The following is a 23,960-nucleotide window of genomic DNA, read 5'->3' on the forward strand; positions in this document are numbered from 1 at the left end:
TTGGCTAGGAGGTGTCCAAGGACATGGAGAGAAGCCAATCATAAGGTCTATTCTCTGGGTCAAATTGACTGATTGCTGATGGGTTGGATATAAAGGTGAGTGGTAGGAAGGAATCAAGGATGATTTAGGGTGGACGGTGATGCAATTTGCTGAGAACCGTGAAAGGAATACATTTGGGAAGAAAACTTGAGTTCAGCTTCGGACATTGTGTGAGATGCCAGTTGCTTCAGTGGGAGATGAGATGACAAGTGGTAGTTGGAGGAGTAAGTCCAGAGCTCCAGGAGAGGTACTCGCTATAGATTTGTTCATCATCAGATTGTAAATGATACAACAGTCACGGGGCTGGCAGTGAACGCCGGGGAGAGAGTGTAACTAGATCAGAAAAGAGGTGAAGGACAGCCCTGGCGGACTCCAGCATTTACCAGCAGAGAAAACCGGGGCTGCAGAGACTGCAGAGTGAGGTTAGAGGAAAACCAGGAGGGTGGAGCATCCCCGGCTCAAACAGAGGAAGGTGTGTCCAGATGGTGGATTTGGTGAATTGTGTCCAACATCCCTGAGAGGTGGAGTGAGCCAAGGCATACAAGCGATGGGAACACAGGCTCTGGCAATATGTAGATCATTTTGGTGACCATGACAAAAGCAGTTTGGGACTCAAGCCTGACTGGAGTTACAGGGAAAGAGGGATGAGAATGTGTAGTTGGCAAGGGTAGGTTAGCTTTCAAGAAGTTTTACTCAGAGGCTAGATCATGAATGTTTTTGTTTTTTTCTGTTTGTTTATTTTCCAACAATGAACATTTAATACTTGTGTTATTATTACTACTATTGTTGTTACTATTTACACATTACAGATAGCACCTCACTGTTTATGAGAGGAGAAATGCTTCAGTAGAACACTGTAAACCCTCACCTTCCCTCCCCTGCGACCTTTCCAACCCCAGGCTTGCTATTCTCCATAAGCACCGATCTCCCCTAGGCTGCACTCTTGCCGGCTTCCACTACGTATAAAAGTCTGGTGCTAGGCACTAGCTGTGGCTTGAGCTCCCACTCCTCTCAGCATCTGTAAGCCAGCCCACCCCATCCCACCCCACACATGTCAAGGATCATTCAGTTACACACTTATTACCCACCCAGTGTCACCCCGGCATTAGTCCCGCAGCTTCAGACAAAGCTCTTTCCTGCTTTCGACTTCCCTGGCTCTTAGATCTCTTAGATCTAAGACAGGATAGGACAATAGGAAAACGGATAGGGCCTCGAAGTTAGTCGGACTTGGGGTCCTTCCCTTACTGCCACTCATTTTGGGCAAATCTCTTAACGGCCCTGTGCCTCAGTTTCCTCATCTGTAAAACGAGGTTAGTAAACCCCACAACCGTTCAGTTTTGTGATGTACGGCATAAAGTAAGAAGTGGCTGCAGCGGCTCAGTTTGCATCAGTATGACGCGGACGTGTTGAGCCACAATAGGTGAGAACTAAGATGCTTCAGAAACGTGACCCAGGAGTGCGCAGGGGGTGGGTGGGGGGTGTTGCGGGAGGCGCTCATATGACCCCAAGGTGCCAGAAGGTGTTTCTCTCCCGGCCCAGGGCGTATGCTGGTCCGCTGACCCGTCTTTCCAGTAGCCTCACACTCCGGGTCTGTGATCACGCGCCCCCCACCCATAGCTGAGCCTGACGCGGCGGTGGCTCATGCGCCTTTCCGCCCCAGCCTCTTGCCACGGACCACACGTCTCATCCTCGCCTCCTGGCCCCGCCCCCCGCCCCAGGCGCGCCCCTCCAGTTTGCCGGCTCGGGTGTCTGAGCAGCCGCGCCCGCGGGCCCTGCGCGCTGACTGGCTGCGCCTAGGCGGCGGGCGGCCCGTGGGCGCACACACCCTCCTCGCGCAGCCAATGGGCGTGCGCGCGTCACTGACCAGGAGGCCCGCGAGCCGGCAACCCCTCAATAAGCCACATTGTTGCTCGAAACTCCAGCGCAGGAGTCCCGGGCCGCCGCTAGCACAGCCGTGTCACCAAGCCGGGGAGATCCGCGGGCGAGAGCAGCGCGTGTGTGAGCCAGAGAGGTCCCACTGCCCTAGTAGAGTTGGGCCGTGATTCTTCTCAAGTTGAGCCGTAGGGATCTTGTGGCTGAAGTTAGTATCTTGTCAGTGGGGCATCCCAGCACGTCGCCGGGAGTGATTCCTGGGCTCCTTCCAGTAGTTGTGACTACCAAAACCTCTTTTTAGAGACCCAGGACCCTCCAGCCGGGCGCGCCATCGTGTGCCTTCTTTGTGTGCCTGCCGGACTCACCGCTCCCGGCCGGGCTGCCAAGCCCGGGTACAAAGCGGTCTAACCGCGCGGCCCACCACCTCCGCACGCGCTCCAAGCCTTGGTTTTCCAACTTCGCGCCGTCGGGACGCGCGGCACGATGATTGCCTCGCATCTGCTCGCCTACTTCTTTACGGAGCTCAACCATGACCAAGTGCAGAAGGTAAGTAAGCCACGGGCGGGGTGGCTGGCTCGGCTTGCCTTGTCCCCGGACCTCTCTCTGGGGTCCCGGCCGGCTGGGGCTCTCCTCCTCGACCCAGCGGGGACCTGCTTCCTCCTCATTCCGGGCCGCAGACTCGGAAAAAGTCAGGAGGGCTGGGATACTCCCGGGCTCGAGGAGCCACGTCCGCTAGGAACGGGCAGGCTTGTGCGCGCGTGCGAGGCGCCGGGGCTCGCGCACCGCGCGGCTCCCTCCCTCCCGGCCACCCTGCGCGCGCTCGCGCTTTTTTTTTTTTTTCTCGGAGGGGCGGGCCACCCGGCACGTAGTCTTAGACTGCCGGGCCCACGTGGGAGGAGCCCCCCTTCCCCTGCCGGAGTTCCGGCGAGAGCACGTGGGGAGAGTCGTAGCTGAGTGGGGGGAGGCTTTGCGGCCGCACAGGTCTGTTCCGGGGCCCGACCGCGCTAAGGGATCGCGTTTTGGGGACCTCCGACTCGCCCCCAGCTTTCGTGACGGCCTTGCGGAGCTGGGCTTGGGGAGAAGACGGCACGTGAAGAGGCTGGGAAAGGGGTAGAGGAACTCCGCCCGCCGCGCCCCTTCCCCGGAACTGAAGCACCCGGAACTGAGGCTCCGTGAGGGGCGTACACCACCCCCCGCCCCAGCTGGGTGCCTCAGGACCCCCCCACCCTGAGTACCCCCCAAGCCAGGCCCCAAGTCGGGGGCGGACTTTCGGATGTTACTTTTGGTGCTCCTAAAAGTTACCCCGAGAGGGCCTCTCCCCCTCCCCCACACACACTTTGCCGTCTTCCTGGAGATTTTTGTCGTTCTGAAAACGAGGTTTTTCCTGCCCTCGGCCGGGACCTGTCTGCCCACTTCCCTCTCAGCAGCCCCCGAAGCCCCAGCTCGCGCTTCGGCCAGATCGTTTACGTGAGACAAAGCCTCTGGCCCTGCCGGGGAGACTTGTCCCCGTGCCGCCGGGGAGACTTGTCCCCGTGCCTCCGGGTATGGGGCTAGGGGTGGGGCTAGGCTGCGCTCCAGGCGCTCTCTGGGGAGAATTGTGTTTCTGAAATACTCGGGATTTCGAGACTGGGTCCTGGCCCTGGGGCTCTGCTGGGACTTGAGAAGAGGAGATGGGCTGGGGCGAGGGTGGGAGGGGTGTCCAAATCTGTGAGTCAGTGACGGAGCGTTGCTCAATGACATGCTTGAAATTTCTGTGTCCTAGTGGGAACACATTTTTGGGAAAATGTCTTGACGTTATCTTTCTATGGGGCTACCTGCTCATACTCCCATCGTAGGGATCCTGAAAGCAAAGGAGAGGATGGTGGGTTATCATCACTGTGTTTTCGGAGCCATGGCAAATGAAACCCCCAATAAAGCATTATATTCCCTAGCTTCAGGCTGGAGTAGGGAGCAGAGACCGGCTGGTTTACCCACGTAAATTTACAAACTCTGCTTATAAACCGCTGTTATCTCTCTAACTCATTCCTGGGATGTGGCTCCGCTCAGCACTTTTAATTCAGCTTATTCAAGAACGTGTGAGCCGTCAGGATCTTGGCAACTTCTTTTGTCTTCTTTGCCCAAGAAGTGAGTTAACCCTTGTGGAAGATTGTCATCTCTTGGCCAGTCCTAGAATACAAAGCTGGAGGATCATTAATCCAAGGGAAGTCTTCTCAGTTGGGTGACCACTGCCCCTGGACATTTAAATTTACTCTTCCCCAAATCCAGAGGAGGAAGCCTAGGACACAAATTTACTCTCCCCCAGACCAGAGGATGGAGGTTAGAACTGAAACTGTGGAGCTGTACCACCTTCCTGGCCTGGAATAGTGGGGATCGTCTCTTTAGTCCCAGATTGAAAAGGGAAGTTAGCCAGATTCTGCAGAAATGAATTGTAATCTCAGTTCTGTGGTTTATGAACCTCAGGAGCCTGAGCAAGTGACTTTGCTTCTTTGGACCAGCGATTTCTTTTTGTAAAACAGGGATGATAACAGAAAACTTCTCCACTTTAAAGAGTTGAGACAATGAAGCACAGCAATGTGAAAAATGCCTTACAGTCTTCTCTACCCTTGCCATCTACCTTTCAGCCTGTGAAACGTCTCAGGGACACTTGGACGTATTTCCTCTAAATTACCAGTGGGGGCGGAATTGAGTCAGGCCTTAACTCTGCAGGTGTCAGAACCCGAGATTTAGCCTCCCAGCTTAGGTGAGCAAAGCTGTTTGATTACAGCTGCAACTATTAGGAAGAAGGAAGAGAATCAGAGAGGATATTTTAGAAGCATCTTTTAAAGTTGCTGCTGGAAGGAAGAATTAGGAGAGAAGGTTGAAGCTTGAGTTTTAGAGTCTTGAAAATGCCTTGATTTGGACTCTCCTGAAATCCCCATCGTTTTACATACTGTGGGTTGTAGTCTGATGCACGGAAAGCTTAGCTTCACCTGCCCAGAACATAGACAAGCCCCCAGTGTTTTGTGCTGTTAGGGGGAGGATAAGTGTTACTTGCTCACTTTTGCTGACTGACCCTTTGAAACTCAAAAGCAAACACATAAGCATCTACCGTGTACCAGGTAGTTTTAAGCTCTTTATATATGTTAGCTCGTTAACATTGACAGCAGCTCCACGAAGTAGACACTACAGGCACTATTATTATAATCAGTATCCCTGTTTTACTGGTAAGGGATTGAGGCACACAGTGACTTGTTTGTCACTAGGTTTCTTTTTTTTTTTTTCCTTCTGTTTGTAAGAGCTGGGAATTGAAGCTAGGCAGTTGGGCTCCAGTGGCCCATACTCCTGACCACACTCGCCTGCCTCTGGGACCATTAGTGGGCTCCATCCTGGCCTGAGTCTGCGTACACTCTTGGCTGCTGGCAGCTCCCTCACCCAGCATGTCCAGAGATGCAATTAACTCTTCTCATGGTTTAGATTAGTGGCACCAGTAGCCTCTGTCTAATGGGAGCCAGGGACTCATTTAACTGACTTTCCTTTCTGATTGCTACATCTTTGTCAGCTGGTCTCTGGGTTACTTCAGAGGCCTTCTAGTGTTTGTTACCAGTCTCTTTCTGGAGCCAGACTAGATCATTTCAGAAGGCTTTTGTGCATGCTGAATGCACCCCTGACCCCCCCGCCCCCACCTCAGCCTCAGCTTCCTTAGCTTCATTCCCCAAAGACTGGACTTGCAGGTCCTTTGAGTGTCATGCCTGTTCACACTGGGTGCTTTTGCCCTGTTGTGGCGTTTGTGTCGTTCCATCGAACACACTGGAGTTGATAGTTTCAGGGCAGGGAGAATCCTGGCTGTTCACCTTTATAGCCAGTTTATGGCCACTGGTGTGGTACTCAGTGAGTGCAAGAAGGAACGGGGTGGAGGGGACCGTCCTGGAAAAAAGAAGCTGAGCAAGGGCTGCAGGAGGTGGAGGAGGGTGAGAGGCAGCTGCGGGCAGTGCTAGTACTAGGCTGAAGGGGTGGGTGCATGGGTGGACCCTTGGAAGGAAAGACTGAGCTATTCTTTCATCAAAGCTGAGGCTCATCTTGAGGGGAAAGGAAAGGGGAGAGAGAGACAGAGGGAGAGAGGAGTGTTTCCTGTTCCCCATCAATCAAGGCTTTTTGTCCTATCTATGGAGAGTTAGCAGATTCTTTTTATTAATCGAGGTATAATTAATATATAAGATACAGGATTTTTATCTCTTAGGAGTGAGAATCAGAGTTTCCCATAGAAATGAAATGAAGTATATACACGCCTTCCTTTAGCCATTAACAAAATTATTTTAAAGCACATTGACTGGTGAAGTGCAGTCTTGGAATATAGATAGTTCATTTAGGTGAGGGGTAGCTTTCAACTCTGGACTTAATGAGGAGGGGGAGAGTATCTTGGAAGGAGAAAGATTCATCAGAGCCCCCAAGATTCAAGATAAGAGTTTAATGTTTTCTGAGGACCTACTGTGGGTACAAGGCCCTGTAGATACTATGTGAGAAATTGAAAGTGAGAAACCTTTCAGTTGTCTGGTGAGATAAGGCTCCATCAATAGCTACTTCACAGCCACTAAAGGGTGGTGTATAGCCTCTCCAGGCCGTGGCCACCATTCCCATGGGATGGGGAGTTGGGGCCCTCAAGAGAGACTTGATTGATATTTTTGGAGCACCGACTATGTGCCATTAATCTTCAGGTACAGATGAAAGTATGTAAGGAAACAGCTGATTAAAACCTAAATCAGGTTATATTTGGCTGAGTTAATTAACATTGACCGGTACAATTTGTCTCATTTATTCACCCTGTAACCTAATACTTAGTATCCGAATACTGTCCCTTCCCTGCTCAAAAGACACTTGATGGTAGCAGGAATATTTTGTAGCTTTTACAGATTATCCATTTATTTTAAATTGTCAAGCATCTCTTTCAGAGAGCGCCAAGAAGCCCCTTTTTCTTTACCCCTGAATGAATTAAAATTCTCTTTGAGGCTCCTCAGACAAAGCCAAAAGGTTTTATTGTTTTTTTTTAAACATCACTTTTCAATGTCGAACTTTTCTAGTGCCTAGAGGAGTCTGAGGGCAGCTAGGAGCTCTTTTCCAGGGGCAGGGAACAAAACGACACGAATCACAACAATTTTTTTCCAAATTCAGCAGCCAGAGTAAGGAGATCGGATGGACTGAAAGAACTCAGGAACCCCAGAAAACTGGCTTCCTTTGTTCAGTAACTTCCAGTTTAAAAGATGACTCTTGATAACCAGTTCCTCTTTATCGTGGGCTGAGTTTTGCAGTCAAATGCTCTACCGCTGAGCTGTGCCCCCTATGAAGTCAGCAAGTTTGGTTTGTTTTCTGACAATGTGTGTTGTCTGTCCTGGCCTTTCCAAAGCAGTGGAAATGGAGGTGTGGCACGTCAGATCACAGAGTTCATTGGCTGCGACTTAATACCGCACGCCGCGGATCACAGGTGGCCGTGCCGGCTTTGTAATAAAGCAGGTCTCTCAACCTCAGTGCTAGTGACCTTTTTGGCTGGATAATCTCGTGAGGGGGCTCTCCCAGCCTGTCATAAAGAGCAAGAGTTTTACCCTATTCCAATCTAAAGGGGCAAAGCCTGTTCCTTTTTTTTTTTTTAACTATACCTTTAGAGCAGTAGTTTTTAAACTATTAAGTGATTTGTCACCCCAAGTGGACTTTGGTGATGTCTGGGGACTTTTTTAATTGTCACAGGCAGGTGGGTGAAGATGTGTCATCGTACTTAGTAAGAAGAGTCAAGAAATGATGCTAAAACATCCTATGATGCTCAGGACAGGCCTCCCCCAACCTCCCCCACAAAAGACTTCTTTGGCCCCAAATATCTCTAGGTTGAGAAATGGCATCAAAAGAACATATTCTTTAGTGGGGGCTGTCCTGAGCATATATGTATGAATATGACTAAGATATTATGCTGTACCCTGGAAATTGATACAACATCGTAAACTGACTATACTTCAATTAAAAAAAAAATAAGGTTAACACAGATGGAAGGCTAAAAAACAAAAGCAACAAAACAGCAAACAAAAACGGAGGCTATCCGAGGGAGGGCATAGCCCCAAGTGGTAGAGCGCATGCTTAGCATGCACGAGGTCCTGGGTTCAATCCCCAGCACCGCCATTGAAAAACTAAATAAATAAATAAACACAATTATCGCCCCCCCCCAAAAACCCCCAGCTATCCCCCGCTTCAGTGTTACACTGCGTCACTAATGGTCATACAGCTACTTAGTAGTGGCTGCGGCCAGGGCCATGGTTCTTAGTGCTCAGTGTGCCATGTCATGGTGGGACAGTCATGGTGGGAAGTGGCTGTTTCCAAAAGTTGACTTTAAGGTGAGATCTGCAGACCACAGTAGTTAGCAGATGTCCCTGGCGCTGCAGCGTGGGTTATTGGGGTTCAGGTTGTCTGTCCTCAGGGCAAGGTGAGGCCTCCAGGAAGCCAGTGGGAGAGAAGTTTGCTGCCCAGGAGAATCTCACCCTGGCTGTTGTTGGGGTTTCCCTGGAGGCAGGGCATCTGCCAGGCTTCTGAACAAGGCAGGCATGGGAGCGGGTGGAGCTACTCTTTCCGGAGCGGAAGAGGGCTGTTGATACCCATGGGGGCCAGTCCAGCATCACTGGGAGGGGCTGTGTGGTGAGATGCAGAGCCAGGCTCCCTGGGGTTGATCCTGGCTCACCACAAACCAGCTCTATGAACTTGGGTCAGTTATTTAACCTCTCTAGGCCTCAGTTTCTTCCTCTTGTAAAACAGAGAGTAGTAACACCTTAGTAGTGTCATTGTAAGGATTCAAGAGAGATTGAGTGTATGGGAATCTCTTAGAGCTCAGCCTGATCCACACTGTGTGTCTGATATGAGTACGCACTCTCAGATACGCTACTGCACTCTCCATCTGGGTGGAAGCAGAAGGGGCCCTGCTTCCTTTCTCCCAGTGGCTTTTAGGGCATATGGGTTCTGGCTCATTTATGCTCTCTGATGTCAGATTAGAGCAGAGGACAGGGAGGGCAGAAGGAAGGAACGTTCCTAAAGCTGAGGCATAAAGAAGCATCTTCACTGCCCCTTCCAACTTCTACACCCTTCTCTTTCCTGCGCATAGGGGACCCGTCTCACTTGCTTTCCTTCTGGTCCTCGGTAGGCAGCATCCCCACTGGGTGGGTGGGTGGCGGGGGGTCTCTGGGATGCCTTGGCCATTCTGGCGCACCTCAGGTTCAAGTGACCTCCCTGGGGGGAATCACCAGAGACCCAGCTGTACGGAATAATCCCAGCATGCGTTCAACCCCTCTCCAGTGCAGAGACCGAGTTCCCGCCCTGTCAGTACCTCCCCTTCAAGGCAGAGTCCCTGAGGCTCCGAGGGCAGTTGCTGAGGCCACTTACGCTGGAGTTGGCCAGTGCTGGGTGCCTGCTCACACTTCCTCACGTCTGCCCGGCCTCTGGCTTCCCACTGGGGAAACTGCTAACAGTGCCCTGTGCTGTTGGGTCATAGGACCAGGTCATGGTAGGTTTCAGTCCCACTGACCCCTGGGGATTCAGTCGTTCCTACATTCTTTTGGCACATTGGGTGGAGAGAGGGTCCCTGACCATCTTGGGTCTCAGTTGAGACTCACTGCCTCTCAAACACCCTAGGCTGTCCAGTGTGGTCCCTTCTGACCCTGGGGTGCCCGGGGCTCTTGACGAAGCCCGAGAGGACTGTATGGAACCCACGCTTTACCTCTCCCCAACCCTGGGCAGCCTGTAGTCTTGTCCAAACCCAGTTGGGAGTCCTGGCCATGTTCCTGTGGCGGCCGGAGCTAGACCGTCTCGGTTTCCCTGAAGTGCTGGCCTCTTTTGTGGGGAGGGAGGGGTGGTGGTGATGCTTTTGCACTAGGTGTGTGTGGATCTCTGAGCATTTCCCTTATAGTCCTTCTCTGGATGGACCTGGTCTTGCAGTTGACCCAGAGAGTGAGTCAGGCCCGAGAAACGTGGCTCTGGGAGGCCTTGGCCCCCCCTCCCCCCCGCTTCCTGCCTCTTTTCACCCTCAGCTCCGCAGCCCTGCTTTGGAGGCCAGGCCAGAGACACAGTCCATGTTCTTGGAAGGCCTCCTTCCCAGCCTCCAACCTCGGACCTCTCCGTATTGCCTGACTAAGGAAGGAAGCCAGATAGGCCATGGGACGGTCTGAAGCTGCCCCTTTTCCTTTTTCCCATTTGAGGGGCTTTCTTCTGCTTCCTCTCAGATTTTCCTGTCTCAAAACCTTCCAGTGAAGCCTTCCAGCCATGTCCCGGGAATTTCCCCCTCGATTTCCCAAAAGTCTTAAAATAACAAACGTGTGCAGCATGGACTACGTGCTGGGCTTTGTCCTTGAACTCTACTGCAACTTGGGTGTGGTCAGGCAGCCCTCCAGGGTGGGCATCATCGTTACGGATGTTCACATGAAGACAGCAAGGCCCAGAAAGGGACCATCCTTGCTCAAGGGCAAGCCAGAATTCAAAGCCAGGCGGTCTGATGCCAGAGCCCAGGCCCTTGGCCCCAGCAGGGGGCTGCCTGGGACTACTGGGCATGGCCCAGGGTTTTTCAGTTTCATGAGGTTATGAGTCAGGTGTCAGGGACTTTTGGGATCATCTAATCCAAACCCCTCATTCTGTAGGTGAGGAAACCAAGTGACCAGCCAGGAACCCCATCCTGTTTCCTTCAGCGCCATTTGCACAGCACGAGCTCTCTTCTCACCCAGAATGACCACAGGATTTGGTCTGTGGCCTGTACTGAAGGTGACCCTATAATTTAGTGTCCAAACTGGGCCACTTTTAAAAATAATAGGGGACACTAGTAACAGTTATGCTGTTCCCACACTGCAGACTGAGATTGTCCTGGGCAAACTGGGACATATGGTTGCCCTGCTTCTGCTGGGTGTGGTTGTGGGGGGTCGGGGTGGGGCAGACTGGGAAGGTCTGGGGCCAGACATAGTGCAAAGGAACAGACCCACGGGGATTTGGTCCAGCAGAGAAGAGTTGGGGGGTTCAGATGCCCCTGTGGGGTAAGAGGCTCAGTGGCAGACTCTGGAGCCTGGCATGGGCGTCGCAAAGATGAAGTTGGGAACATGTAGTCGGTGCCTTTAGTCCTTGGACCCGTGAAGGCAGGAGACACAAGTGTCAAAAGTATGTCGGCATCACTGGCTGGGAATTTGGGGAAGGATTTGGGGAGAGGCCATCTGTACGGGGGCCCTGAAGGGCAAGTGGGAGTTAGGCCAGATAAGACCATTCTAGGCACAGGGTCAACAAATAATACACGTTTCTAACCTTTTCAAGACAAAAACTTCTCAGGATTGTATTGATGTCTCTGATTTTTTATTATTATTTTTATTTTTTGTAGGGGGAGGTAATTAGGTTCATTTGTTTATTTATTTTTAGAGGAGATATTGGGGATTGAACCCAGGACCTCATGCATGCTAGAAATGCACTTTATCACTTGAGCTATATCTTCCCCGCCTTGATGTGTCTGATTTAATGCTTGTATTTTTATCATAGTGAAAGAAACTGCTTACCCTTTGGCCTCACTACCTTCAGTTTGTAGTTACTTGTTGACATATTAGCCTCCCACCGATAGACTGGGCACCTTGCAGGTTGAGATTAGGGTCTCTTCAGCGCCTGGCCCTGGCACAGCCCACTCAGTGCTCGGTCAGTCCGTGCGTGTAAATGAACTGTTCCGGGGTCTGGTCCATCTGGCATATAATTATGCCTTTGCTCTGATGCCCCACACTCTGAATGTAGGAGCGTCCTGGGACGTCCCAAATGCCCATCTCCTGGACATCTCCTGGCAGGTGCTTACAGATTGTCTGGCTGTAACTCGAGGCAGCTGAGACCAAGAACTAGAAGAACAGGAAACCCTGTGACTCACTGTGCAACAGGATCCTGGAGGAGTGGCCTGTGAGCCTCCTCCGCCAGCGCCACACTCACCCTGCTGCTCCAGGCGTGTGGGTGGCAGGTGCGTCAGGGCTGGAATCTCCCTGAGGTGGCCTGGTGGCCCCAGCGCGGGTCCACCTTGTCTCTTCTGAAGAAAGTATCGTGGCAGACCTGAAACTTTTGGTTAACTGTGTTTCGGAGGACAGGAGCCTTAAGGAATCCAGGATCTGCTGTCTTTCCCTCCCTAACTCATCCTTTTTTCTTTTTCTTTTTCTTTTTTTTAATGTATTTATCAGAAACATCTGGGCTTGGCTTGGCAACTTGACAGGATAAACTTGCCGCCCTGCGCACAGCCTTGGTCCTCCCAGGAGGGGTCTGTGAAGGCGTTATTATTAATGAGGTCACTGACAGCGGTTGCCTAGCTTTTCTGGGGTGGGCACATGTATGCCCCAGATGAGGGTGCTCAGTTGGCCACTGGATGTTTTGGGTCCTGCCAGGGACTTGACCTATGGTTTGGGGAGGCGTCTTTAAGCCTTGGTTTCCTTGACAAAAGATTTGCAGTAAGGGCATAATTCAGTCAGTTGATCTGTTTGGAGTCTAGAAGAAGCTAAAAGTCAGGAATTAGCTAGTGTTCATCCAGCACCTCCTGGAGAGAAGGTTTTCTAGGTACTAAATCAGAAATAACCTAAGACGGGAAAAAGAAGTCCAGCAGAGCAGCAGTGTGCCTCAGGCTGTCCCGGAGCCCTAGGCGCTGACACCTACATGTGTGGGGAACTGCTTTCTTATCACTTAGGATTTGATTTGGTCACTTGAATCCCCGCTTCTACCAAGAGGCTGTGTCCTCACACACAGGAATGACTGATGGGCAGTTGCTCCATCATGTCTTGCTTATTTTCTGTCTCCCTAGTGAAAGGATTAGGTGATATGGTTCAGCTGTCATTAAAAAGATTTCTAGAATAAGAGGCTTGGAACAGGCACGGGTGATTATCAAAAAACTGATCGCATTGAAGTTGACAACAGAGCGTTGAGCTTCCTGACAGTCAAGGCAAAAAGGACAGTCAGTTTTAATTTCATTGGCCTGTAGCAGGAAGCTCAGTGATTCTGGGCAACCAGACTTTCTCCTGACCCTGCAGAGAATTGGCTGGTCAGTCAACAACATGGCAACTTTACACAGTGGGGTCATCTTGATGATTCTTCCTTCCTGTGACCCCTTGATTAAAGGTGATAGGATTAAATCACCCGAACATGAAGACATTGCAATAGGGAGCTAATGCAGTGTAGTCAGGTGAGTAACTTTCTGGTCCTAAAATTCATAACCTCCTTCATAACCCCCTAATCTTGGGCTGGCCCACACCTTCTTTTCACATGATCTCCCTACTGCCTCCAGGTCAACAGATATCCGCCAACGTGTATGTTGGTTATTTATGTATGAATATGCTTAGCCTGGAAGCAATCCCGCCTGAGTGCCAGTCTCACGGGCCACTTCCTCGCACCTGTGACACCCCATGGGCTGCTTTGCAATGTGTTTTCCTTTCTTATCCACTAACACCCATCCCTCCAGTCATTTCAGAGTCGTTTATTGGGTCTATAATGAGTTGAGTTCTGTAAAGTCCTAGAAAACAGGATTCTTGACTTTTTTTAAAAATTAAAAAAAAAGTGTATGTATATATCTTGTTCTATATATGTATTATATATTTATATATGTGTATATAATTATATATAATATAACTTGTATGTGTGCTACATATTCTATATTGCCTATTTTATTCAATGTATGTATTCTATGTATATATAGCATATAATTACGTATAACATTGTTTGTATATATATTATGTATGATGCATGTATGTGTGTGTATAAGTATATACAGGGTCAACTGTATATATTTTCAAAGTGTACAATTCATGGCATTAAGTATATTCAGACTGTTGTGCCAGCGTCACTGCTATCCACCTCCAGAATTCCTTTCTTTTTAAATTATGTTCCTGTACACTCTAGCACTTTGTGTACAATTGGTTTTCAGCAAAGGCTATAAAATGAGAGAAGCTGGGGTCACAGCCGTGGTCAGGGGTTCAGGAGCTGAATGTTCGAAATCTTACAGCTTTAGATGTTGAGATTTAAGGTTTCTTCTCTGCTTTCTTTTGAGACCTCTTCAGGTATTCAGAGTAGGAATTGCTAACACTTTACCTAACAAACTGTCAAAGTTGGAATATTGCTCTTTTCTGGATGTAAATCATTCGATCAGGACCATTTTCCCACTGGGGCCTGATAGGGTGGCCTCAGCATCCAGGAAGTGGCCGCTAGCCGTTCAGCTGAAACTGGCCTGCAAATTGACACAGGCCCTCGGGGAGGCTTGGGCGCAGGACTGTCATTTGCTGTTCTGACAATGGAGTAAGATGTCTGGGTGATCCAGATTCTGGTCTCAACTATGTGACCTTGGTCAAGGGTGTGCTGCCTTGACCTCAGTTTCTCTGTGACCTCTTTCTGGCTCTCACCTCCAGGCCTTCCCTTTCTGGCCTTCCTCATACCTGGCTGGGGCTGTGTCTGCCACACCTGGGTCACTGCACACTTTGAAGCAGAGGCTCTTCTCCTCGCTTCCTTCTTTGTATCGTTGCTGTGACACAGTTTTTCCTCTTTTTAGTGCTGGTCTGGAGGAAAATGTGGGCACTTAAGAAGGAGATGGGCTTTCCATCTGGGGTGTTATTTCATAAAGAGTCTGGGGTTAATTTCTCTTTAGAACATTCTGTAGAGGAGGCAGGATGTCGGACCTGTGTGTTATGGGAAGAAAGAAACTGATAAGAATTGTCTAATGAGGAAGTTCTAATCTCAAGATTGCTCAACAGATGTGTCAAAACTACTGTCTCTTTCTCACACCCTTGCCTCCAGGCAGGCAAGTGGCCGTCCCTTACCTCACTCAGGCTTTGCCTCTGGAATGCCCCCTCCTTTCCTTCTTTCTTCCTGACAGAGATTTAAAGGGAAGCAGCCCCGTGTGGTAGGCCACACGCCCACCACAGAAAGAGATGAAACAATTTGGGGCAAGAGCCCCTGTTTTGCTTACCCTGAATGTGACTAAGTAGGGTTAAGAAATGTCCCTGATCCTCTGAGGGTGCCACGTGGCAGAGGGGAGTCTAGGAGAAAAAGAGGAAAAGGAACAGAAGGAGAGGGTTAAGCAGATGGAGGGCTTCACCCTGTCAGCTCATTTACGCCAGTGACTCTGTTGTGAGGGTTATTCATCCCATTTTACAGGGAGGAAACTGACACAGGCCCAGTTTTACACACCTGCACAAATACTAGAGCCAGGATTTGAACACTGATTCTTCTGATGCCACAGCCTTTATTTCACCACAACCGGCTACGAAATAAGGGTTGGCCTGAATGATTCTGCTTTGATAGTTTCCAACAACTTAAATCTGTTTCCACCAAGTATAGGGTTTCTATTTCCAAATCCCAGCACCCAGGCTCGATACTGGATGATTCCACACTTAGCCTAACACCTTAACTAATGACTCAAAGACCCCAGGCAGGAAGTGGTACAAATGACCCTTAGGCAGTGTTGATTAGAACACAGCCCATCATTGCCACATTGTTGGAATGGTGGATACCAGCCCGAGGAGAGGGGAAGGTGTTTGCGCACACACAGACAGACCGAAAGCTGTCAGTTTGGTTAGTCTGGAAAGGATCTCTGGAATTCTTAATGTGTCATGCAGCCAAGTTTGGGAGCTCGTATTCCAAGTGGCAGAATGGAGACTAGACAGAAGTTACCCAAAAGTAGATTGATCTCAGATTAAGGAAAATCTTTGTAACAGCTAGGGTTGGCCAACAGCAGGTGCTACCAACTGAGAGAAGTAGTGAGCCTGTCATGCTTGGAAGCATTCAAACCTGGGCCCTGTGACTGTTGGGGTGAGAGAGACAAACTAGACTAACACAGATGCTGTCTGGGTTCCGTGGGAGCTCTCATTACTCGAGGGCCTCTCTAGGGGTTAGTATTTTTTCAGTTGTAGTCCTCCTGGGCCCTGTAACATTTGCTGTCTCCTAAATGACATTGACCTGTGGCCTTGGGCCTTGTGCTCTCTCCCTGTGGCTGTGCTGTGGGTGAAAGTTGGCAAGACTCTGCCAAGTGTATTTCGCTGTCTTCCCCATCCAGGAAAAAGGTCTTTATGTGGAGGCTGCTTCCTGTTTCTGACTTCTGCTTTCCTTGGCCACCCCTCACCCAGCAGTGCTGGCCAAGGCTGAGTGGGCCTCCAGAGGTGCGTTTAGGAAGCTGTAACATTAGGTGATTAATCATCCCTTCCTGAATGGACCTAATAAACTCAGGGTGGATACATCCTCACAGCCCAAAGAGGAGAAATTTGGGCCAACGTGTTGCATTTTCACAGCTGTTCCATATCCTCTCTCTTAGTCTCATCTGATGGCCATCCCTGAGGTCATCCAAGAAGCTACAGGGCAGAGAGTGGCTGCCTGCTCTAAGAGGGTCCCCAGGACAGGGGAGGGTAGTGGTCCCAAGGGTCTGGCTTTAGAGCCAGACACGCTTTGAACCTTGGCTCTTCACCTTACCACCAAGTGACATGTAAGACAGGGATGTAGAAATTTTACAAAAGAACAGTGGAAATCAAGTCAGTAAACCTATAGGGTGGTTCCTGGCTCCTTAATGGTCACCATCATCATTTTCATCTGTCACCGAACACTGAAAGATGGTTGTGATCTGTTGGGCAAAGGGCAACATGACTTGAGGAAGGGCTGACGGTTTAACTTGCTAGATTCTTCGAGGGTCAAGGGTGAGCAGTGTTGGCTGGGTTTCCAGCCAGCCTGGTAGCGGCATAAACATCAAAATTAAATTAAGAATGGCCGTGGTAGACCTGAAGATTGTCATTCTAAGTGAAGTGGGCTGGAAAGAGAAAGAAAAATGCCGTATGACATTATTTATATGAGGAAACTGAAAAATAGTAACAATAATAATAATACGGATACAATGAACTACTTACCATTTACAACTGAGATGATTGATTTCTTGAATATGTGTCAGCACATCTGTCCTTTATGATTGGATTCCCGCATTTTGTTGATCCTTATTTTGTAGTTGGCTTTATTCCCTTGATAACTATGTAAGTTTAAAAAGCTAAAGCTCTAAATCTGTTCTTAGAAGCAATGATCAGTACACATATGTAAACTAAAAAAAGAAGTGCATTGTATTGTATATATGTATTTACATGCAATATAATGTGTGTGTGCAGTCAAACTGTAATAATTCTACCTAATAAAACTGAAAAAGGGAAAAACAAACAAAAAAAAACCAAACCAAAAAAAAAAAAAAAAGAAAAGTGGAATGGCTGCTGTAGAATTGTGGCCACTCCACCTTTGCTTTTTTGAGCATGATCTCACACTCCAGGAGGTGACAGTGCAACCTCTTAACAGGGCAGCACAGGCTGTGCTTTCCCACGTAGGCACTCTCTCTTGCTTCCTCTGCAACACCTGGAGCCGTCTGTGGAGGCAGGGTGAAGATGGCAGCGAGGCTTCCGCCCTCTCCTCTCTTTGGGAAAACAGTAATGTGGGAGCTCCAGCTTTGTCAGGAGTCAAGTGGTGAATGTCCAGAGATACGTTTGCTGCCCTCTGACCTGCTGGGGCAGCCCCGCGGGCCACGCCCTCCACTGTTCATCCCTCGTGTCTGTCTGGTGGGATAACTGGATTAGAAGATGGCCTTTTCACGGATGCATCCTGCCTGAATGTGCTGTGCAGCGCCATTTGGCCTGTACGGGCCCTGCTGTTCAACAGGAGGAGGGCATTCATCTAAGCAGGGTGCACAGGAGCGCAGAGGAGCCGGGCTGCCTGGCCCGGTCCTGGCTTGGCCTTTTGTGTTGTGTGATCTTTGCATTTGCATTTGTATTTGGGGCGCGTTGCCTTCCCCTCTTGGTAGAATGGAGGAGATGACATTACCTACCTCACAGGGCTCTTAGGAGGATTAAAAGAGTTAATGAAGTATATGGAACCTTGAGAACACATTTTGCTAAAAAGTTTGCCGTTATCGCTACTGCCTATGAGGGCATCTCAGGCTGTACCTGGACATGGGCTTGGCATTGGCCTCTGGTCTGGTGGCTGGGAATTTGTATGTGTGCGGTGAGATGGCGTAATTCATAATCTAGTGTCCCCAGTCCAGCCCACGCGTTGTTGGATCTGGAGCAGGAGGCCCCTGGGGTGATGAAAGTTACCCTGGGCCCAGAATCTGCTGAGGCTTGTCTCTCACTGTACCAATAGGGAGAGGACTTGTCTCAGGCTGCACCCCTTCGTTTCCTAGGGAGCCTCCTATGTCATTGTGGGGGAAACCAGTTCTCTCAGAAGCATCCTGACTCCCCAGTAGTGTGACCCAGCGCGGGGTGGGGGGTGGGGGGCTGGTGCCCACAGATCTGGGAGCCTGGGGCAGACAGTGGGCTCAAGGCACCTGAGATGCCAGGAGCCTGAAATCAGAAAGCTATGGGTGGTCGGATCCTTCCTGATTTAGACCAGTGGAGTCTATGGTAGCTCTTTAATAAATGCTGGCCACGAGGGAGTTTGGGGAAATTCTCATCTTTGCAAATTTACAACCCTGCGGGACAGGCCTGGTCCCTCCCTCTGCTGGCTGGGAAGGGGGTGGAGAATTGGCCTTCGGCCTTCGCACTTCTCTCCTGCTCTGTCCTTTCCCACAGGGGACGGCTGGCTGATTGACCACAGACTCTCCTTGGCCCTGCTTTCAGCTTTTTGCTCTAGATTCTGATCTTCCAACTTTGTGGATCTCAGAAGAATGATGAAAGATTAGAACTGGTCAGGATATTTGAAATGACCCAAGGAGGGCCAATCTCGTAATTCCTCAGAGGCAGAAACAAGCCCCAAGAGAGAGATGGACCCCAGACTCCACAGGCAGTTAGGATATAGCCTGGAAGAGAGAAGGTGTGAGTGAGGAGACCCTCCTCTCTCTCTCTCCCCATCCCCACCAAAGGAGGCCTATGGGTTTGTTCTTCTCTTAAGGCTGAAACACCTTTTGCCGTTCCTCTGGAAATCCTAGGCTGCAAGTTTGGTTAAAAAAAATTCCAAGAAGAGCTGTCAAAAAGTGCTGGAAAATATAATAGGCTATTAATATGAATGAGAATGTTTGTCTGGGAAAGCTAAAGTTTCTGCTCCTTGGTCAGAGCTGGGCAAGGGACAGGTGGGCATTCACTCGTGTTTCCCACAGGAATAAGAGTGGTCATGGCCACACTTTGCCCTGGGGATCCTGGAGTTTGGGAGCTGGGAAGGGCAGGGTCCCTTCTGGTTCCCCAGTTTGCCGACCAGGCTGGGAGAACCATGATCCTCATACCTTGAGGGCACAGCTGTGACCTGGCCCAAGGGTCCTAATTCTCTTCCTCCCCTGCCGCGGCCAGCAGCCTTAACCTTTCCCGGACACTGCTGCTGAGAACAGAGATCCTGTGGAAACTTGCGTGCCTCCTGGATGGATTTCTACCCGACCTCTTCCTGACTGGAGGAAACTGGGAATATCCATGGCCCAGGCAGATGACAGTTCTCAAGAAGCACACTGTCTGAGGGGACTCCTAATATTTCTCCTCCTGGTGTTATGTCTGGGAGAAGTTCCTGTAAATTTAGGTTGGAAACAGGAGAAACGAAGTAACTCAGGAGAGCTGCCCCAGCCTCTGAGGATGGGGGAGGTTGCTTTACCAAGTATGTAGAGCCTCTGCTGTGTGTCAGGCACTGTGCCAGGCTCCAGGCATGCGCGGCTGAACAAGTGGTCACGGTTCTTGCCCTTGATGCTGAATGACTTGGACATTAATAAATAAATAAATAAATAAATAAATAAATAAATAAATAAATAAATAAATATATTTTCCGACTGAGGATGGTGTTGTGAAGGAAAACGTCGTGAGTTTTCAGAGAAACAGGGAGGCCTGATTGTTTTAGTGGGAGGATCAGAGAAGGCCTCCAGGGAGGGAGGCCTGAAGGGGTGGTAAGGGACCCACAGGTGGAGAGCAGGCTCAGGAGCTGTGGGTCTGCGTGAACAGTCTTCTTGGCAGGGACAGGCCAGTTGGGTGAGTTTCGGAGGACTGAACCCAGGATGGAGTCTGCACAAGGAGTGCAGAGGCACGCAGGAAGATCAAGAGTGGGAGAGGCCAGCTAATATAGGGCCTCAGAAGGATTTGGGGTTTGGTTGTGATGGGAAATCACTGAAAGCTTTTAGGGGAGTAGTGGAGTCTGTCTGGGGATGGAAATCCGGGGTTGTGTAAGTCCAGGCAAGAGGCAATGGCCGAGGGGGACTAGGGCTGGCATGACTGGCTTTATGAGGTGTTGGGGAGGACCAGAGGTGATGGTCAGTAGTGCACCCCAGTTCCAGGGATGTTGTCACAGACATTTAAACTCATCCTTTCTGAAGACAGCCCCCCTTTTCCCTAATACGCCTTTCCCCCAGTCTTCAGCACTCTCCAAAAATAAAATTGAGCCTTTTGGAGGGGTTGGGGAAGGGTAATTAGGTCTGTATGTGTGTTTATTTATTTGATGGAGGTACTGGGGATTGAACCCAAGACCTCATGCATGCGAAGCTGTACCCTCCCCCACTAAAAAATGAGCCATTTTCTAATTTTAATTTTTAGTCATTTTTTTATTGTAATTTTTTGAAGGACAAAGTCCTGTCATAGATTCTGGTTAAATGATCTTTAACCTTCTGGACCTTCTGTACATACCAGGCTTTATTCTTTTGAAGAGCTAAGTGATGGTCCTTGACATAGACGCATGCCGTAGTTCATTTAACACAAACACTCCTCTCATTTCCCCCTCTTTCAGGTTGACCAGTACCTCTACCACATGCGGCTCTCTGATGAGACCCTCCTGGAGATTTCTAAGCGGTTCCGCAAGGAGATGGAGAAAGGGCTTGGAGCTACCACCCACCCCACGGCTTCAGTAAAAATGCTACCCACCTTTGTGAGGTCAACTCCAGATGGGACAGGTACCACCCCCGAGGATGGCTCTGGGTGCTCCGTTGCTGGGGGAGGTTTGGGGGACTTTGTTCAGGGAACCAAAGAACTATATATATATATATATATATATATATATATATATATATATATATAGTTATTAGTGAAGGTTCTTTGGTTTCAAGCCTCGGAAGCCATCCTGGGCTAATTTAAGCACACAGAATTTACCAGAGGTCTGTGGGACAGGCTCGAGAGGCAGGCTGGGAAAGCAGGCAGCCCTGGCCATCACGGGAGAAGTCTATCTTTGTCAGCCCCCCCACCCCCGCCCCGGGGCGCTGCTGTCAGCCATTTGTCTCCCGTCTGAGTGCTGAGAAAGGCTGCTTGGCTCAGTTTGGGATTTTACAGCTTCACTGAGATCACACACAGAGATGATGATGAACGATGACCCTAAGTCGTGCCCGAGACAGCCACCGCCCTGGGCCATGGCGGTCACTCTTGGGCCCACCTAAGTGGCACATGCCACAGGCTTGCTGGAGAAACAGCGGGGTCCGCATGGTCCTGGATCGTTTCTTGAACTCCATGGGAAAAAAGAACCCAGATAAACTTGGGGGCACGTGAAGAGCCTGGGTGCCTGTTGAGTATTGAGGGCGCTGAAGCTGTGCAGCAGGAGCCCGTCAAGCTCTGTTAACCCCTTACTGGGAGATGAAATCTGCCTTTCCCGGTGCACCGCCCAGCCAGCGATCTGATCAAGCTGGAGAAAAGGCTCACGGTGGAGACTGAAGTTGGAAGCTGGGCTGGAGCTCCATCCAGAGGCCTTGTGTGCAGCCTCAAACATTGAGTCTTTCCTCAGGAAACACTGGGAGGTGTGTTGAGGGGGTGTGATGGGCAGAAATGTCTCAGTGATGCGCACCGTGAGCAGTGTATGCAGAGTGGAGGGGTGGCCGATGGGCGGCTGGTTTGAGGAGCGGCTGGGTGTCCGTTCCCACGTCGGGCACGGCCCTGGTGGAGTGTAGTGGGCAGGGACCGGAGAGGATTCCAATGTGATGCTGGGGCGTTGCGTCCAGCTGCCTGGGGGGTGCCAGCATCCTCAGAGAAGGGAACCTTTCACACAGTTTGTTTCATTTAGTCCTCATAATGAGCCTCCTGTTTAGAGATGAGGTTACCTACGGGGGCCATGAGGGATGAGAGGTGTGGGACAGCTACCTTAATATAGAAGAAAGGGCCCAAGGGGCAGCCGGCAGGGCAGCGGAGGACCCAGGAGCACAGAGCCTGAGAACCTGAGGGAGGGGAGCGCCAAGGAGCTCGCTGGTGCACCAGCTGCAGAGAAGCCCAGGGGACAGGGGTGTGGAAGGGACAGGGCTTGTTCATGCACCGCATGCCTTCAGCGTTTCCATCACCTCTGTGTCCTTGAGGCTTACTCGCCTGAGAGCCTCTGGGGACCTGGTTTGTCCAATAAGACTTTGTGCCTTTCCTGAAATCAGTAGGTACTTGCTGAAGACTTGGGACCCAGCACTGAGGGTGTGACCTCTGAGTGTGTGTCTCAGCCCTTCAAAGAGCTCCTCGAGGTGGGAGGCCCCCTCCAATTTTTGGGTATCCCTCAAATGGCACGTTTACTCTCCCTGCCCCTCCCTCCGCCTGGCAGCCACACCCGCTTTTATTGTTTTTATTTGACATTCTGATAAATTTACTCGCTCCTTAAGGCCAGGGGCTTTGTTTTTATTTCAGGCACTAGCGCTAAGTCAGCACCCTGAATATTTCCTAAATATACATTATGGGCTTAAGGGCTTTTCTGAGCACTTCTGTATAGTAACACATTACTTTTCACAAAACCCTATAATCTAGGTACAAATTTTACTTTTTTTTTTTTAAATAAAAGTAGATTTATTTAGAGAGATGTACATGGGGCTGGGGGTGTAGGGGGGTGGTTAAAGTAAAGTAGATACACACTCCACAGACAGAATGCAAGCCGTCTCAGAAGACAAGGGGGGGAGAGAGAGAGAGAGACCTTATGTATTGTTTTAGGTGAGGAGTTGGAAGCTTGGATGGTCACGTAACTTGCCTAAGGTCACACAGCTAATGAGAAGCTGAGTCAGGATTCAAACTCATATATGCCAAAGGTCAGGCGTCAGAGATCACACCGGATACGTTACGTGCGGATGTGCACTTGCGAGCCCATCCACTCAGCACCAGGGCACCCAGCGCGTGCTCAGTTGAAAGCTTTCGAAACGAGGCTGGAGTTGCATGCCTGGCCTGTGCTATAGGCACGGTGAATCAGTTTGCTGGGGAGAATTAGGTGTGGGGCCAACTTTTTCTATTCTCATTGCCTTCCTGAGACTGGAGGCGTGGAGCCCTCCCTCTCCTCAGAGAATTGGCCCTGGTTGCTGTACTGTGGGGTCGTTGAGTCTCTGGGTCTGATCTCGCTTTCCGCGCAGAAGCAGGGAGATTTTACCTGACTTTTGTGATACCCAGAGTGCCTCTTAACATCTTGGGTTCTACAGTGTGAATATTGCTGGTGTGTAAAAGCAACACTGCGTGTCGGAATGTTTTCCTCATTTAAGCAGAGCTAGTGCCCTCTAGAGAGCCAGGGACCAGACTATGAATTGTGGCCTCCGGCCCCTTTATTCCTCACTTGCCGGGGGAGGTCCGTGGACCAGCTCCTCACCCAGCCCTCTGGGACTCAGCCATTCACTTTTGTAAAAGTAAGAGGTGGGTCCAGGAGTCCCGGTCGGTTCTACATATGTCCTGGAACTAGCCTGTCAGTGTATTTATGCACAAAATTCCTTGAATTACCGTAATGAGGGAAAAATCCTTAACGTCCTGATGGACACCGGTCACTGGTCATTGGTCAATTAATGCAAAAAGCTGTCCTCTGCAACTCATCACAAAGCATGAGATAGCTTCATCTATGTTCGTATTCTGTAAAATCATGTATATGTGTGTATGTGGTGTGTTAAGTCTCAAGGACCTGTATTGAACTATTGTCAGTGGTTAGCCTAGGATGTGAGGTTGGCAATAACTAGTTAAGTTGCGACTACGTGTATGTGATAACTCAGCCATTCTACTGCCGACTACACCTTGCACACATCCCCATATGAACTGGAGGAGAAGTGGCCAAGAATGTTCACAGCAGTGCTGCTTATAATGACAGTATCTTGGGGACAGTTTAGGGACCGTCCATGTGATGGGATACTATACAGCACGAAAATGACTGTGTATACATATGGGTACATCTGAAAA

The 23,960-nt window shown here is 50.0% G+C and overlaps 1 protein-coding gene across 2 annotated transcripts in view; it reads left to right on the forward strand.

Moving 5' to 3' along the window:
• Positions 1-1,604: 1,604 nt before the first annotated feature.
• HK2 (hexokinase 2) overlaps positions 1,605-23,960 on the forward strand; it is a 63,124-nt gene continuing 40,768 nt past the window's right edge. The window contains exons 1-3 of one of the 2 annotated variants that reach the window (XM_072937452.1): positions 1,605-2,119; positions 2,213-2,457; positions 20,593-20,755. In XM_072937452.1, the coding sequence (XP_072793553.1) occupies positions 2,395-2,457; positions 20,593-20,755 (226 nt within the window). In that variant the 5' untranslated portion in view covers positions 1,605-2,119; positions 2,213-2,394. Of the gene's footprint in view, positions 2,458-20,592; positions 20,756-23,960 lie in introns of both variants that reach the window. The other variant, XM_072937451.1, reaches the window with a different exon arrangement.

The sequence above is a fragment of the Vicugna pacos genome, chromosome 15 (assembly GCF_048564905.1).
Source record: "Vicugna pacos chromosome 15, VicPac4, whole genome shotgun sequence".
NCBI classification, from domain to species: Eukaryota; Metazoa; Chordata; class Mammalia; order Artiodactyla; family Camelidae; genus Vicugna; species Vicugna pacos.